Raw genomic sequence first — 18841 nt, 5'->3', positions numbered from 1 at the left:
ATTAGAAGCTGGCTTCTCGGCTACTTGTCGCCGTGCCAACATGCTGACGACTACCAGATTCCTCGGGCCCGACGCCGAAATTAGATCAGGGCCGATGCGGAGGCTGCCGCGTTCAAAGGCTTCGCAGGGAAAGTGAGCAATAACACCAGCAGGGAATCCTCACATTATGGAAATAATGACTTGTCATAGGCATCGGTCATCGTTTGATCGTCGCTTCCCCCGTCTCATGACACTTGAGTCCAAACGGGAGCTTCTTGGAATTCAATTTCCATGCAATGTAATTGTATTGAAAAAAAGAAGATTGCACGCATGTGGACTGAGGTACAAACAGGCTGTGATCAGAATCACTTGCTTTCCACTGCACAGTGAACCACCGTAGATTGGTGAAAATCCACATTCGCCTGCAATATGTAAAAATCGGCAATATGTAAAGGCTGTGTAGAAAACATTTAACAAAAAAAGTGTTACCCATTCCACACTAGCAAAAAGAATTAAACAATGTATATTTAAATACTAAAATGTTCAACCATCTAACAAAAGTGCGCAATCCTAATGGTCACGGATAAAGTGAAACTCCATAGATGGGCTAATGGCAATTAGCATATATGTTACAGTAATTATGGACTTTAAGACAACTGCTACTTTAACACAGATGGAGCGGCAACACATAAAATTTATTTTAAAACATTTTATTCACCGTTGTATACAGTACACGCCCCTTCCAAATAGTACAAAAACGTTTAATAACATCTATGTTGTGGCATAACATGGTACTGCACGGAAGGCGCACAATGTTGTCAAATACATGAAAACAATATAATCCCAGTTGCGTAATTATATACAGTCGACCACAATAAAATCTCTACGATTGAATTGAAAAAATAAACTGTCTGGCATGAGGACAAAGATACAAACTGACTCCAGCCATTTTTTTCCTGAAAAGATAGGTTGCACTTCAAGGGAAAGTTTGCCTCCTCCTAACTTTTTGTTTCCTGTTTTCCCGCCGCAGAGGAAGGCGAGTACTTCCTGAAGGTTCTGATCCCGAGTTATGCGGCGGGCTCGATCATCGGCAAGGGCGGACAGACCATCGTTCAGCTACAGAAGGAGACTGGCGCCACCATCAAACTGTCCAAATCCAAAGACTTCTATCCCGGTAAGAACTGGCGTCCCATCCATTGATGGATGCATGGATCACAAATGCTTGACTGCTTGGTACAATTGGTTGCTGGAAAAATGGATGATGGATGATCGATCATGATTGGATCTTGAAAATGATGGATTGATGTCTGAATAGTGGGATTATGGTTGAATGCTGGACTGATGGATGGATGCAAGGATCAAAAATGCTTGCTCGGTTGGTTGGTTCCTGGAAAGACAAATGGAGGATGGGTCAGATTGTTTTCATTGTAGGATAAAAGACAGGGATGACAGTCGGATTGATGGTTTGTAAATGGGATTGTGAATTAAAGGTGGTTGATTTGTGGTAAAATAATGGAGTGACTTTGGATTTAGAATACTATAGGACCATACTGCACTTACCAATGGGATCAATAATGACTGATTGGTGGTTTCTTAGAATGGAGAGAATGAAGGATGGATTGGTGGTTACTAGGATTATAGATTGATTGTGATTGATGGATGAATGCATTGACGGATGGCCGGTGGTTGGTAAGGATACGATGAGATGATGGATTATTACTATGTATGAGTTGTTTCCCGGGCAGACGGAACGATGAATGACGGATGATCAATAGTGGGTGGATGTCGTATTGATGTTTTGATGAAGGCATGGTGGGTTGGTCGGTTGGAGGGATTATGGATTAATGTTGGATTGGTGAATGGATGCATGGATCAAAGATGGTTGGTTTTCTGGAAACGATGAGTGGAATGATTTTGGATTTGGTGATGATTAAAGGCTACATTCAAAATGATCGGAGTTGGTTAGCGGGATTATTATTCATATTTCTGGAACAGTGAATGGATTTGTGGGTAAACGGCAGCTCATGGTTGCTTGCTTAGAATACCCGCCACATGCTATTCCGCTGCAGTGTTGTCATAGCGACGGCAGCCTCTGCGTGTGCTGCAATTGCCATTTGCCAGCCAATCATAGCGCCAGGCTGTGTGAATGTGTGCTGCTGCGTGTGTGTGTGTGTGTGTGTGTGTGTGTTTACACATTGAATTCTTTAAAGTAGCATCATGCTAATACGTGTTGCTAATTGTTTATGGGTAACATAGGCAGCCATTTTGTTTGTTTGTCCTGATGGATTCGCTGCTCCAAACAAGGTGCTGTTGTAGCACACAAGACCTGCCTACATGTGCACACACACACACATTGCAGCAGGTGGGCCTTTTGATTTGTCACCCAGGAAGAACCCTGTCTCATTTGCATACAGATGCCCCCTTCAGCGGCGACAACACGCACGCACGCACGCAAACGCTCTCTCTCTCTCTCTTTCTCTCTCTCTCTTTCTCACTCTCTCTCTCTCTCTCTCTCTCTCTCTCTCTCACACACACACACAGCTCCTTCAGTTAAGACAGGAGGAGTGCACAAGTGTTTCTTTCTTTTACTTGTTGTCCTTCCTCGCCTTCCTTCACCCGGTCAGCTTGGCTAAGCGTTGCAGCTATATTTTGGCAGAGTGTGTGTGCGTGTGTGTGTGTGTATAAATAATATAAATATGCACCCCTTTCCTCCTACATAATCTTCGACATATGCATGCTTGTGCTTATGCATGCGTGTGTGTGTGTGTGTGTGTGCAAGTGGAGTCGTTGCATCTCATGAAGACAACAAGGACATTTACTTCAACGACTTGGCCGAAGCGTCTGATTCCTGTTCTCTCTTGCTCCTCGGAAGACATTAGTCACTTTCCTCCCCCAACTCACACACACACACACACACACACACACACACACACACACACACACACACACACACACACACACACACACACACACACACACACACACACTCTCTCTCTCTCTAAAATGTGCCCCCCCCCCTTCAAATGGACCGGACCACTTTTCTCTTCTGTGAATGAGAGATTTGAATAGGAGACCTTGGCTTCCATAGAGGAGAGGAGCATGTGGTGTTGCCATGGCAACAGCAAAATACCAACTATGATACACCTGCTTGTGATTTCCTGCATATTTCCTTCCCTGAAACCCTTGTTCTCTACCTTGCTTCCTTCCTTCCTTTATCCCGTCCTTTACCTCAGACCAGTGTTTCCTTCCTGCATTCTGAACTTCTTCCTGTCTGGAAACCTACTTTCCTGCCTTCCTTCCCCTCCTCATCTCCTGCCTCACTTTCATTTCCTCCTTCCTTCGTTTCGTGCTTCCTTTGCTTACAGCTACATTTCTGCCTTTCTTCCTTCCCATCTTCTTTGCTGTCAGACCTGCATTTCTCCTGAAATTCTTTCCTGACCTCCTTGCCGCCTTCCTCAATTCTTTTACTCCCTGCTTTGCTTTCCTTCCTGACTTTTTTGCCCTCAGACACACTTATTTTGCATCCTTCCTCTCTTCACTTAAAACAAAAAAAATGTTCTGCCTTCTTTCTTTGGTTCCTTCCTTCCCTTGGACCCACGTTTTACTCTTGCAGCCTTCCTTCATTACTTCCCCTCATACCTGCTTTTTTCCCCCCTACCTTTGTTCCCTCATTTCCTCTTGCCATCTTTCCTTCTATACAGACATTTTTTTTAAACTTAGCATTCTTTCTCTGGTTTTTATTCTTTTGCTTTGTATCCTTATTTCCTTCACTTGAACCCTCTTTTCTGCCTCCATTTGCTCTGTCCACCCCCTTTTCCCTCAGACCAACTTTTCTCCTGACCTCCTTCCATCCTGCTGCTCCTCCTTTCTTCCCTTACGTTTCTTCCTCGAACCTATTTCTTATCCTTTTGCCTCCTATTCCTTCCTTCCTTCCTCCCTTGCTTTCATCCTTCCATCCATCTTCCTTCCTGCTTTCTGTGGTTCCCGTGCTCATCCGTCACATCTCTGACAAGAAAGTGCATCAGCAGCACTTCAACCTGTGTCGGCCAATTAGAAGCCGCCAGTGTGAGAGCACGAGACGATGCCGCCATTCATCCTCACACGCACACGCCCACGCCCACACGCAGTATGACAGCTTTATTACAGTGTGAGTTGATGCTAGTCCAAATATAACCTCAGCGTCTCAAAGGACAAAGCCGCTGTCAAAATGTGGAAAAAGTAACAAACATATGAGTGTAACAAGGACTCACACAAGGAGCGATTTTTTTTTCTTTACATCTTGTAATATTTCTCTTTCAACGTCAGGCTTGCACCTGATGCGATGTCTGCCACTTCAGCCCTTTGCCCTAATGTAGCTGAGACCTCTCCGCATTAAATATGCATCCCTTACACCTTTTAATTACAATCGATCCGTTTGGTTCCTCACGCAATATTGGCCACATATACACACGCAAGCACACATGTGGAGGCAAAGTGAGCAACCCGAATCACCCACACACACATGCTTCACGGCCGCGGCTCAATTTGAAAGCCGAACTCGTTGCGTGGCCAAAACCCTTGGATGATCGCGTGAATCAGTTTTTCTGTCCGCCGATCAGTCATTGTATTATATACATCTTTCTATACTTACTTTATGTGGCGAGATGACGTTGCAGTTTTTCTCACACCATAAATGAGTGATTGTTCCAGCAGTCAATCAACCAGTTTTGTTGATATGTCTGTCTGTGTGTCTGTATGTCCTATCTGTCAAGCAGAATATTTAAGCCTCCTATTTTTTAAATGATAAAATGTCCTCAATACACATAGGATAGAACTTATCAAAATGCTAAGAAAAGAAAATCCCGGTTAGCGTTTTTGCGTGTCGGATTAGTGAATAGAGCCAGCTATTTAAGCAAAAACAAACAAACAAAAAACTAACATTGTGTTCAACAAAATCATCTGACACAGTAGGAAAGAAAAATTTGTCATTTGTGTCCTGTCGTCACAGCGTTATTCTTCTACAACGGTTTTAGGTGTGACTCCCAAATTTTTCTGATACATTTCCACCCTGTGGCGCAACGCCCCAATTGCATCTAAGATGACACCGACTTTGTGCAGCACTGCTCAAAAAATTAACAGTTGTCACAATGTCGATGCTTTTGCAGCCGAGGGCAGCCGTAAATTCGGTGGAGGAGTCGGCCTCCAAATTTTATATGGTATGCGGGAAAACCCTGCCAACAAGTTAACACAATTTTTTTGGTGTTTTTTGTTAAGGACACTGTTTTATTTTTTATTTTTTTTGTTTGTTCCAACCATGTCATGTTTGGTGTTCATTATCTACCACCGCAGTCACAGCGCGCCACCATTTTAGAAGGTTGCCTCTAATCACACTCCATGATGGCAGCTCCCTGCACACACGCGCACACACACACACACACACACACACACACACACACACACACACACACAAGCACATCTGTCGCACACTCTAACAGAGTGACGCACACACCTGACACGCACACTCACACACGCTGTTTTCAGCTCTGTAAGCCTCTTATAGCACCGCTAAGCTCTCGCACCGCAAAAACATCACAGAGCGAGGCAAACATGGCTGGCATTGGCCTCGCGCTGCGATATCAGACCACACAAGCCGATTGGGCGTCTTTCTCGGACCATCTTCATTCTTTGTCTCTCAAGCTCTCTCTGTCACTTTCTGTCTCTTTATCTATCTCTCTCACTCTCTCTTTTTTTCTCTCTCTCTCTGTCTTTCTAGCTATCCATATTATTTCTGTCTGTACACCTTGCGCTCTCTTTCTCTTTCCCCATTTTTATCGCTCTATTGCTTTTTCTTTCAGTCTTTCTAGCTACTGTTTATATCAGGGGTGCCCAATCTTTTTTGACCGAAAATCTACTTTTTAATCAACCAACCCGCCCACAATGGACGCGTTACCACCTGTGCACGCAGGCTACTGACCGCTAGCCACTTTCGATGATGCAGGTTATGCACCACCGTATGTTAAAGGTGACCTGCATTTTTGATTTTATGTCATTTTTTAAATACAGTGGTACCTCTGCTTACGAAATTAATTGGTTCTGCAAGAGATTTCTTAACTAGAATATTTTGCAAATAGTTTTCCATGTAAATGCCTTAATCCTTTCCAAGGCCCCCAAAATTCAGATATAATTGTTTTCTAAAGCATCAAAACGCATCAAAATATGTAACAAACACATGTTACAAATTAGATTAATGCACAATAAATGAGAGTTGTGCATAATGCAAAAAATAAAGAATAGAGTAAAAAATAAAAATGACGGCCATTTAACTTTTCACCGTGTCCTCATCGTTTTTTGCCCTCTTTAGTTCATGTTCTCTCTCAGAAGCAGTATTTGCCTGGCGTTTTGTAAAGAACTGAGCAAATGACATCTGCTTTTGTTGGCTTTTAACAATCCTTCCAAGGCAAACATCAGCAGAGTGAGCGATCGCCCGACTGGTGAACACTTTTTCTGGGTGATTCACATTTACGTAAAACTATCGGAACGCCTCATGGCCCGAGAAGCGAATGACGTAGACGCTGCATAAACACACATCTATCTATCGACACACAGACACGTACGGTAGAGGTCCCTCTTAGCCAATGGGATGCCAGGATGATGCTCGGCAGTAGCCAATGGCTGAGCAGCTATAAGTATTTTGCGTTCAGGAAACTCGGAGCTGCGAGTTGCAACCCATACTATATATTTACCTTTCGTATCTTGAAATTTCTTTCGTTACTAGAGGCAATATTTTCCTTTTGAGGCGTTTCGTAACTTGAAAATTTCATACGAAGAGACGTTCGTAAGTAGAGGTACCACTGTGCTTTTTTGTGAAAGTGAAACTGATAGAATGTTGAGGGTGTCGTATGCACACACAAAAATATATAATATTATTAACACACACACAGAAATCATCCCCCCCGCCCTCCCATTTCCCTCAACACCCTTTGCGATCGACTTGGGACCAGCCCGCGAGCTACCGGTCGATCGTGATCAACGTATTGGTCACCCCTGGTCTATATTATTTCTATTTTGCTCTCTCTCGCTCTGTCTCGCATCCTCTTTAGCCATCCCTATTTGTGGCACACTCATTCTGTTGACGTATTTATTCATCCAGCTCTATTTCTTCATGTCTCTTTTGCTTGTTGATTTCCTTCTATAAATCTTCCTCTTTCTCCTTGTCTCCTTACATTATATATACATACCTGTATATATATGCATGCAGATAGCGGCTGCATATATTCACTCAACTGCAGATTGTAGGTCGGCATCACGTTTTTTTAGACATGTGTTCACACGCATCTCATCCAGATGTCAGTAAGGACAGGATAGGACAGGTGCGCACCCCTTTACTCAGTAGGCACATCAGTCAGCGACCCCGCGGCCCCGCTGACAGGCACGACTAATCGATCCGTGCGCAGCATCTGCCTCCTCGACGGGGTCAGGACTGGACGCACCCTCCTCTTCCCCCTTTATCTTCCTCTTCCGCAACAGTCACATTGACTTTGCAAATTTTAGGACTGACAGCAGAGTGCAGAGGGATGAAGGATAGCACTGAGTGGTCGTTGTGTTTGGCCTTTTAATGACGGAGCGTTGAGGGCCCCGGAGAGGCCCGAGCGTAAATAGAACGGCGGGACTGCAGCCGGGCAATCGATGCTGCTACATCAAATGCGTTTGTGTGTGCGCGTGTGTATGCGTGCGTGTGTGCATTTTGCATGCATGTGTGTGGTGGGATAATGTAGTCTTCCAGTGAAATATGACCTTTGTAAACCGTCAAACACTTTCGCTGCCTCTTATCACGCCCAGAGCGCGTGCGTGTGTGCGTGTGAGTGTGTGAGTGTGCGTCCGTGTGTGTGTGCATGTGCATGCGTGTTCAGTGTGAAGGTAAGCAGAGCTGCAGATTTAGCATCTGATAAGCAGGAACAACCCAAACGTTGCTCAAGTGGTAGTCGGGGGTATTTGTTTTCTAATTCCGTTTTATTTTTTTCATTATTGAACAACTTCCTGAATTGGAGATCAATAGTTAAGTCATCAACATTATGATGAAATATTGTTGTATTTATTTGGTCAACAAAACAATGTTAATCAAAACAGAAAATGTTTTAGAATTTTGATGTTTCCAATTATGCACCGTTTCCGCAGCCTTGCGTATCTTGGTATTTTCTCAGTCAACTTTACGATGTGGATGATGCTTTACGGCCTGGAAAGGGGGTGCGGGGGGGGGGGGGTTCTCTAATTAACATAATTCAGCTCGGATATGGGAAGATCCAGAGCCCCTTTCAAGCTTCACGAAAATACTGTCAAAGCCGAAAGCCAAGCAGAGCTGTCGATTCAGCTTCTGATTAGGAGCGAAACTCAAACGTGTGCAACTCAACTTTCTTGTCAAATGTGCTACATGTGCAACATACAGCACAGTGTGTTTATCTGTTTGGTGCAGTGTTCGCTGCATGCGCCACATGCGCAGATGCTCTACACGAATCATTGAAGTGTAAATGGGCTGCTTGGTGATGAAGTGCTGGCTTCACCGATAAAAATTTCTGCTTGAATTTGTGCGCCTGCGACTGTTTTTCTACCAACTAGACTCACGCCAACACCTTCACTTTGCCCCTGGTCGACATGGTAACAGAAGCCATACTCAAGATTTGTGTGAGACAGAAGTGGCCCACCAAATACAGGGTGATGTCAACCACAGCATGCTGTAATTCTTTGCCCTTTGCACGTTTTGACACGGTGTCTGATTTTATCAAGACATCAGGGAACTCTTTTAAATTGTGATAAAAATGCATCATGCGTTTTGTTCAATGCTGTTAAATGACTATGGCGCTATTTGACGTAGTTGGTATTTTGCCTGTGTGTGTGTGTGTGTGTGTGTGTGTGTGTGTGTGTGTGTGTGTGTGTGTGTGTGTGTGTGTGTGTGTGAGAACGCCGCAGCTCGTCAAAATGTTGGCGTCCTCACCGCTGGACATGAAACGTGCAGCACATGTTGGATGGAAGTAAAAAAGTCAAAACTTAAGCGCATGCACACACTCAAGTTGGAGCTGACACGCGGATTCATGAGCATGTACAGTTTGAAAATGTCACGTGATCGCATTAAAGACTTCCAGCTTTCTGCGGGATACAGCAGGACGGATCATTCATTATTTTGGATAAATGGAATCTAGCAACATTCAATTTGCATGGAAACATTTCAGCCCATTGGAAATTATGCAAATAATCCGCACTGTGTTTTAGCCCAGCCAACTGATTTGAACAACATTTCTAAAAACATCAATCATGAACTAAAGTGTTTCAACAAAAATACTTATGTGTAAAAACAATACAATCGGAATACAATCAAGAGCCGAGTAGACTATTGATCTTTAAAATTTTTTAATCTAAACGGTCAAGCAAGTGTTATATAAAACAAACGAGCAAAGCATTGTTCATAGTAAAAAGTCAAGCAATAAAACGAAACGTAAAGCAAGTTGATTCTTGTGTAATGCCACGGATCAAACTGACTTGTTGGAAAATCTAGAGGAAAAAAAATAACGTTCTCCCTTTGAAAATAATCATTTCTCAACCGTTTTTAATTAATTATATATGGTGGTGATTAAATCTACAGTGACCCATGAAGGTGGTCGGAAAGAAACAAACACACGTGGATTGTTAATCCTCAAATACGGGCAAAAATAATGCAAAAAAAAAGAACAAACTTTAAATAAAGATTTTTGCACATAAAAATGTACACATTTTTCAGGGTCTAATTGATTAAAATTCAGATCAACAATTATTCGGCCAATTAATTAAAAAAAATATAAAATGACTAACTTATTTTTTGGTTCCTCAATGCTTACAACAACAAAGAATCTCTGTGGTAAAGTCACCATCTTTGTCCAATAATCTTATTATCTGACATTGTTTTCTTCATCCTTTGGAATCAGTGCCACAAAATAAATAAATAAATAACTCAAAAAAAACACTTTGTGCCTATCTATCATTCCCCCAAAAGTTGATCCAGTTCTGACTGATCCAACCTCATCCCGCCCCCGCCTCTCTCCGCACTGCTCCAAACCCAAATCATCAAATTCATATCCCAGTCATTGTGTATAACTGCGGTTGTGTGCATGTGCACGCGAGTGTGTGTGCTCGGTCCTCATAATCGTGAGGATCGGAACCTACCACGTTTTTGTAAGCAGTGCAAAGCCGAGCAAATGTTTGAAGCAGAGCAAGCCAAATAAAAGGGAAAACGATGTTCTTGTGCTGAGAGTTCACCAGCAAATCATATTTAACACAAGACAGTAGGCCTTTTGCAACATGTTCACTTCAAAATGATGAGCAATTGACATTTCTGCAGTAAATCTTCCAAAAAACTCCATCACTCCTGTTGCGTCCACAAAATCTTGAAATAGCTGTTTGTTTGTTTTTTTCCACAACTTGAAACCAGCCATGCACTTTGTTGATCTTTGCGTGTGAGATACTTAAAAGGGCTGCGATTGGCTGGCAACCGATTCAGGGTGTCCCCCGCCTACTGCCCGGAGACAGCTGGGATAGGCTCCAGCCCCCCCCCCCCCCCGCGACCCTCGTGAGGATCAAGCGGTACGGAAGATGAATGAATGAATGAATACTTAAAAGGGCAGAGCGTTCCTCTTGTACAGCTCTTTGGCTACCATTTTTTGCATGTTGTCCATTTCTTAGTGGAAATTAATGCGTCTGGTCGCTTTTTGGAAAAAAAAAAAAAAGGCGACAGAGATGGCTCTCTATTTGCAGCCATGTTGCTAGTGAAAGCCGTGCACATGAGGAGGGACGTGTTTGCTAGTGCAGTGGTACCTGGGCTTCCAAGTGCCCCAAATTTTGGGTGAACAAAAAAATGGAACAAAATAGGGCCCAACTGATCTGGATTTTTTGAGGCCGTTGCCAATAAAATTCAGATCGCCGATTAATCGGATGATTAACTTAAAAACTATGTATTAAGTTTTTAAGGGACCCAAAAAAAGAACTTTTTGGGTCCCTGAATGCTCACAAAAAAAATCAATTACAAGCAGAACATTTGACTGTTAAAAAAAAAAAAAGAGACCGCTGTTTGCCCATTTAAAATCAGTCAGGCCCGAGTAATCTATATACTTGTATCCTCTGTTGATCAAATCATCAGACTTTCTTCGACTTTGTGCTGATCATAAGGGTTTCTCTTTTCATCAGTCGTGTCCAGCTGTGCATGTGATGATGACGGAGAGGAGGAAGAGGAATGGCCAGTGAAAGCAGCAAGGGCAAAGAAAAGAGGAGAAAGGAGAGGAAAGTTGAATGTGCAGAGGTTTCTGAGAGCTTTAATGGCCACCAACTGCTGGGGACAATAGGGGGGAGGGGTGGGGGGAGGCTTCCCGTATGACAATAGCGCCTTTGACCCCGGTCATGAGGAGGACCGGCTGGGGTGAGGTCCCCATCTGCTGTGGCGCAAGGGAGAAAGTGTCTTAGAATAGAGCGGAAAAGAATCGACTAGGATCAGCCTTCATGAGGGGGGAATTCTGCTTTAAAAACTGCAGAGTGGCAAGCGGCAAGCACCTAAGAAAAAAAAAGATAACATACAGAACGTTTGGAAAATTCTGCTCCGGAAAACCGTTGAGCTTAGTCCCTCTGGGCTTTTTGAACGTGAACTGTATTCCGTAAACACAGATGCGTGTGAAGATCGGTGCTGCCATGAAATGACGAGGGCGGCACGAAAAGCGCAAACCCGGAATTGGAGGCAAATGTGCAATTCCTACGTGCTGCGTTCTTGCTCTGCAGGCCTCTCACTGTTAGTAGAGCTGCAAAATAATTTAGGGTGTCATTCAATGCATGTTTTGCGACGCTATTTTTGCAACAGCGTCGGCCAATGTGTGCAGTAAACCGCAGGATCACTTTCGAGCAACATTCGGCATGGGCTAATATTTGCCACGATGCCCAATAAGTGGCTCATATGCTCTATTTGGTGCAGATCGGCAATGGTTTGTCTTCATACCTATTGGGAACCGCACCAGGTCTGTTTGGAAGCGCACCAAGACCACCCCAAAAAGTGGGTCTCGGTCTGCTTGTTTGGTATGCATCAGGATTTGTTTGTGTGTATTCAAACCTGCATAAAAGGTCCGGCCCAGTGTGGGAAACGTAGCCTGGTCTGTTTAAAGCGCATCAAACGGTGTAGGTGTGAATACACCTTTAGCAACAAGAAATTTGGTAGCCTGGTCTATCATGAGTAGCCCCACAAAAAAAAAAAAAAAGACTTAAGAAGCCATAATGCAACTGACACAGGAAGTCTGTTTTTGGAAAATTTTGCTCCGGAAGGATGTGTCATTTGACAACATGAAATTTGGTTTTTCCATCATGAGTAGACCCACCAAAAAAGTCTCAAGAAACCATGAGCAAAAACACACAGAAAATAGCCATTTTGGTTAGAAGTGTGATTTTAGGGTGATATCCAAAGTGTGCAGCAGTGAACGAGGACCCGTTCACTGCTACTCGCAGCTTAAATTACTGTCACTTTTCAGGTCACATGTTGAAAGCACGTGTGGCTGGATGTACAGAATCACGTCATCATATCAAAACCTCAAATTAGTCCAAATTCAACCATGTGTTGTGCACGCGCTCCACCGCAGTAAAATGACGAGACAACAAACACTAGTAAACCCTCCATGACCCCCTCCGGCCCCTCCTGCCCCCTTCCCTCTGTCAAAAGTAGAGCCACAGGCCACATGGAGTCTGCGCAGTTTAAAGCGATGGCTGCCGCCGTCGTGATGTGTCACCTCTCATGACGATGCCAGACATTGCTAAGCTACACAAATGTCACCATGCATCTTTGTCTCACACACACACACACACACACACACACACACACACACACACACACACACACACACACACACACACACACACACACACACACACACACACACTCCCGCTCACACACTTTCACACACATGCACAGACGCAGACTCTCCCACGCGCATACACTCTCACTCAGTCACCCTCTCATACACACTCTTACTTACTCTCCCACTGACACTCTCTCATACACACAATCTCATTTAGAAACGCACTGAGTGACACAAACACTTCCACTATTGCCCCTTCCCTCTCATACACACACACACACACACACACAGTCACAGTCTCTCACAAATGGCACACACATGCACAAGCTTCCTGTAAATAGTACACAAACATTGACTTGTTTCTGTTTCCGCGGCAACACACACATACACACATTCACCTCTATGGGACAAAGCAGAGGATTGTGGGACGGCCATTGCCGTGGTGATGAGAATCAAAGTGACAACCACCATGCAGCCCCCCCCCCCACTCCTTCTTCCTAGCGGCCCCTCCCCCCACCCTTGCCCCCAAGGCCCCTAGCAGGTGTAAGAGCACGAGAAAGAGAGATGTCTTTCTTAACATCTTGGTCCACATCCAGACCCTCTCGTCTTGCCTTGCAAACCCCCCAGCAGCCCCCCTCCCCCTACACTCACACACATACACACTTCAGAAATTGTGTTGCATGCAATTTTATGAAAAACAAATGTAAGAGCTTTGTGTTGTCTTCAAGTGCTCCTCATGTATGTTGTCTTGTTATTGTCCATATAGAGTGAATTGACATTTATCTCTCCCCCCTCTCAGAAACACAAACCCACACCCACCCACCCACACACACACACACACACACACACACATAATGTTTCTCTGCATGGATTTATTACAAAACGAGCACTTGAAAACAACACAAACCTCTTAAAGGCACACTTTTCTATTTTGCGAATAGAATGCAACAGAATGAAATACGTGTGCGTGTCTGTGTGCGCATATTTGTGTGTAAAAAGGCTTAAATCCAAAGACTTTAAATGAAAACAACATGCTAAAAGCAATCCCAACATACACACACACACACATACACACTAGAGTGTATTTGCCATGTCCTGATTGGCCCCCAACAACAATGACACTCAGCGTCGCCGGTCGCCCTGGTAACCCCCCCCCCCCCAACCCAGCGAGCACAAAGAGGTCACATTTAAAAGGTCCAAATGGGCTAATGTCTCTCCTTCTGACTACTTTCTCTCTTGCACTCACTCACTGGCTCACCCACCCGCCACAGATGTGTGCTCTTAAGGGCGCAGCATGTCTTTTTTGTCTTTTTTTTTTTTTTAATGGAGAGCGCATAGAGGAAGAAGTCGTGAGTGCAGCAAACAAAGGAGAGTATTGACGATGCGTTTTCATCTCTGGTGAGGGACGCCTTAACACACACGTAGACACACGACAATGGAGCTACTTCCACAGCTGCCTCTCCCACCCCTTCTTCCATTATTTTTAATCCTCCCCGAGTGAAAGCCCCCCAATGCCCTACACAAACCCCGGTCCTTACAGCACCCCTTCAAATACCATCCTCACCCAGCCCCTTTATGATTAATCCCCCTGCCTCAAATACTACCCCCACCCCACTTTATGATTAAACCCCCCCTTCCCTCGCTTCTTCGTCTGGGCTCCCACAAAGCCGTCAGCTGTCACGGCCACTGGACTTTCCCTTTAATTGTATGTGTGTGTCTGTGGTGTGTTTAATGATGGCCAGGATTTTTCAGTTCTGTCACAAATGCCCTCCTTCCTCCCTTTCCACTTTCTGACTTTCGTTCTTCCTCTGCTCCTGACCGGCCCTCACTTGATTGTTTCGCTGATGCTTCTTTCCTTTTGTTGTCCTTCAGCTGATATTTTTTTCATCCTTTTCTCTCCCTTACTTTTGATTGTTTTTCTCTTTTCTTATTGCTTTCCTTTCCTCATTTCACTTTTACTATCCGATTCATTCTCCACTTTCACTACTTTTTCTTCTTAGTTTTTTTTGTCCCCCCCCGGCCCCGAGGTCTGACTAAAACTGAATCAGCCCAAATCCAAAGCAACATTGTCATTCGAAAATAATGTAAATTCAATTAATCCATTCCAGACATCCAAAAATGTTCACAAAAAAATTATACGTTATAAACATACATACATTTATAAAGAATATCTTACTAATATCCATACTAAAAACACTCTGATGTAAACATAGAAATATTTGCCTTTTGAAGTGGATATATGAACATCAGTTTTCATCTTAACTGAAGAATGGATGCCATACAGAGGAGACATTTTTCTTCTTTCTTGAATTTTATGTTTCTCGCAATTCTGCATATGCACATATTGTGTCTAAAGGGTTCATCAGATAACAAAGTGTAATTCACAATCCAAGCTTTAACGATTAACACAAGAGAATAAGCCTCCTGGCCTGCTCAGCAACACTCAGGAAAGTTAGGGCAAGATTAGTGAAACATCCTGTCATAAATCAGTCCTTCAAAATAAAAGCACAATGGTATCATACCAGCTAAAACTTTTTTGTGCTTGTTTATTCAATGTGACTGTTAAATAAGCTGGCATGTGGCTAAAGAACAAAGAAAGTGTGGTCTTATACGGCAAGCTTTTATTTTGAAGGTCTGACTCTTGACAGGATATCTTACATCGAGTGGTGCCGAGTGGCGAAAATTGGGACAAACGGTTGAAAGAAAAAAACCTCTGAAAGCAGCATTGTACGGAAACTTTGCCATACAAAAACCGAGATTCCCGTGTATTAATTTCTTCCTTTCATCCTTTTCTCTCTTCTTTTCCTTATTCCTTCATCTCATTCATTTTCTCTCCCCCCTTTTCCGCTAGTAATTCTTTCCTTTGTTCATTGGGACCTATTTCATCTGTACTTCCTTTTTTGCTCTCCTTTCCTCCTTTACCTTCCCTACCTTCCTTCCTTCACATTATTTCATTCTCCATTCGGTCATTTCCCTTGTTTCAGAAGTTTTTTTGTTTTTCCCTTCTTCCTTTCCGTTATCTCTCTGCTTTTCTTTTCTTGCCGAATTTATCTCCCTCCCTCCTTTCTTCATTTGTTCTCCCTTCTTCCCTTGTCACTTCCTCCTTTCCTCACATCATTCGTTCTAGTTTCCGTCCTCATTCCACTCTTCCATGTTCTTCCTTCCCACACGCCTTTCCTGTCCTTCTTCTGTCCAGTTCTTTCCCTCTTGCCCTCTCCGTTGTCTTTCTTCACTTTCACCTCTTCAAGTCGTTTCTGCTGACATCTCATAAACGTCTTTTCCGTGTGTTTTTGTGTGCGTGTTGTTGTTTGTCTTGACATAAATCAAAAGTAATCGGCTTCCATGTGCTTTTGATTCATAGCGATGAGCTCACACAGAAATGCACGCACGCACGCACACACACACAGACACACACACACACACACACACACATTCAGGGTGAGCTAATGCAGTTATGTTGTGGTGTAATTCTTAGTTCTTAGGCTAATTTGATAAAAACAAGATGCATGGGGACTGTTGTAAATAGTGTAAAAATATATAAGATAAGATAAGATATCCTTTATTTGTCCCACACAATATACACGTTGTATATTACATTTTTATAGACAGACATGTTTTAATATAGAATACAGGAGGCACATATTGCTAGTGTTGGGCCAAAACCTCATAAGTCACAATTTGGTTCGTTGAATATTTTTTCAAATCTATACTTTGTGTATTGGTCAGTCCACATGTGTGGATGTTATTTTTACAAATGACTGACCAGTCGAAAGTATTGAAAATTGCTTCATCTCTTTGATGTTGCAAAGTTAATGGTTGAATAAAAATGCTCTTTCGGGGTCTCCTGAAAAGTGACTATTTTGGATGTGTAAGTCTTCGACCCGACGCCAGCGACATGCATCTAGCAGTTGTTAAAGCGCTATATAAATCAGGATGTATTTTATTGTATTGTAGCTATTATGAAAATTCTGCATAAGTGCAGGGTGACTTTTATACAACAGATTCAGTGTTCAAATGTTCGCTTTGGCCTTCCACCATAAAACTAGAGATGGATTCCAGGTGTTGGGCCAGGGGTATCTGCTACTCGTGGAGGCTGCTGATACCAACCATTGATACTTAAGGCAAAAAACACAACAAAAAAAATCTGACATCGACTGAGAACTCCTCGGCAGTAATTGGCGCTACCCTGTGGCAGTCTGACACATCACCCAATTATCATCTGCCTCAGGAAGAGAGGTTGTACACGATTTTTTGTCATTGTGTTAAATGACATTTTATAGATCAAAAGTACGAGATGTATCAGTTCTCAGTATAACTAAGTACTTAAAGAGTGAATGCTTGTACTGGCATCAGTCTGAAAAAAAGTGGTATTGAACATGTCGACTTAAAACTGCTGCAGAGTGGGTTATTTTTAACCCATATTGGGTTATTTCTGACCCAGCGGTTGGTTGATATTTTTATATATTTATTTTTGCTTGGGTCAGGAACCAAACAAGGTGAAGTGAAAAAAATATGAAGCAATTAAGCAACTGAAACGCCTGTACATGTTGACAAGGAGAGCCACGGACCCCGATGTACTTTCAGCCATTGACTGAAAAAGTACAACACACAAATACAAAATGAAAGCACTCCCAAGGAACTACAAAGACCCAAAGCTCAGGCCCAGATGGTCTCACGCAGTTGAAGTACCACAGCAAAAAAAGAAAGTCTGGTGTAAGAGAAAAACACCGTCAAGCAGAACTTTCATAACAAGCGTCCATGTTGGGAGCTGTGTGGTCACTTACAGCGATGACATCATCCCCAAAAAGTTCTGTTGGCGACGTCCAGGTCGATGATTCAAGAAACAAAGTGAAACAATATGGCTTTCGTTCTCACTAGTTGGCGGCCTGTAAAGAAAAAAAAAAGGCTTTGGAAAAGTCCACGCCGCCAAGAGCTGCTTTTGTTTTTCTTAGTTTGGAATTGGGAATGTCATGTCCGACTTTTTGAGGGGAGGGGGAGGAATTGAGGGGGGGCAGTGAGGACGTTGTGAAATTCAGACTGTGTGTCACTGTCGCCGCGACTGCACACACACACACACACACACACACGAGGAGCCAGCGGGGTCATGCAATAAATCACAATTATCTCTCCTCCTACTGCAATGCCCTCATATACAACCCAGAAATCCTTTCACACCTCATACTGAAGTACGTGTTTCAGTCGTGTGTGTATGAGAGCGTGTCAGTAGGGTTTGTGAGCAAAACAGAATTCACTGGTGTGAGATTTTCAGTTGTGTGCATGCATGCGAGCATTTCACAAAGCTGTGTGACAACGTTTCAGTAGTACTATAAGAGTGTTTCAAGTTTTGTGTGAGAGTATATGAGTGAAAATAATTTGAGTAGCGTTTGACAGCATTTCAGTAGTGCCCTTATGTGTTTCATTTGTGTGTGTGTGTGTGTGGGGGGGGTTCTGTAGTGTGCGAGAACCATCCAGTAGTGTGTGAAAGTATTTCAGTAGTGTGTGTGTGCGCATTTCATTATTATGTATGAGAGCATTGTGTATGAGAGTATTACAGTTGTGTGTGACTTTTTCAGTCGTATATATGTGTGTGACAGCATTTTAGGATGTAAGAGTCTTTCCGTTGTAGTCGTAAGAGTATTTCAGTAGTCCCGAAGAACGTTTCAACATTGTGTTTCAGGAGTATATGAGAGCATTTCAATTAAGAGTGATTGTGTTTTAGTAGTTTATATGAGTGAAAATAAATGAAGTGTCTGACAGCATTTCAGTCGTGCTTGTGTTTCATTTGTGCACAAAAAAAAGTAGTACACTTCGTCCAGTCGTACATGAGAGAGCGGTTCAGTAGCGTGTATGAGTGTTGCAGTTGTGAAAAAACAAAAACAAAAAAACAATTGGTAATACTGTAGTGTGAGTATTTAAATAGTAGTGTTTCAGTCCTCTGTGTGCTTCATTAATGTGAGTGTGAGAATCTTAAATGATGTGCCTGACGAACTGTGTGTGTGCGTGCGTGCGTGCGTGTGCGTGTGTGTGTGAGT

At 43.2% G+C, this 18841-nt stretch overlaps 1 protein-coding gene across 2 annotated transcripts in view; it reads left to right on the top strand.

The window, feature by feature from the left end:
- nova2 (NOVA alternative splicing regulator 2) overlaps window positions 1-18841 on the top strand; it is a 59587-nt gene that overhangs the window by 16082 nt on the left and 24664 nt on the right. For both annotated transcript variants that reach the window (XM_086124851.1, XM_086124850.1), the window contains one exon: window positions 1010-1153. In XM_086124851.1, the coding sequence (XP_085980977.1) occupies window positions 1010-1153 (144 nt within the window). The remainder of the gene's footprint in view (window positions 1-1009; window positions 1154-18841) is intronic.

Source organism: Hippocampus guttulatus, chromosome 12 (assembly GCF_054856545.1).
Source record: "Hippocampus guttulatus isolate MCC_2025c chromosome 12, RoL_Hgut_1.0, whole genome shotgun sequence".
Lineage (NCBI taxonomy): Eukaryota > Metazoa > Chordata > Actinopteri > Syngnathiformes > Syngnathidae > Hippocampus > Hippocampus guttulatus.
Note: the sequence above shows the minus strand (reverse complement) of the source record. Positions and strands in the feature narration are given on the sequence as shown.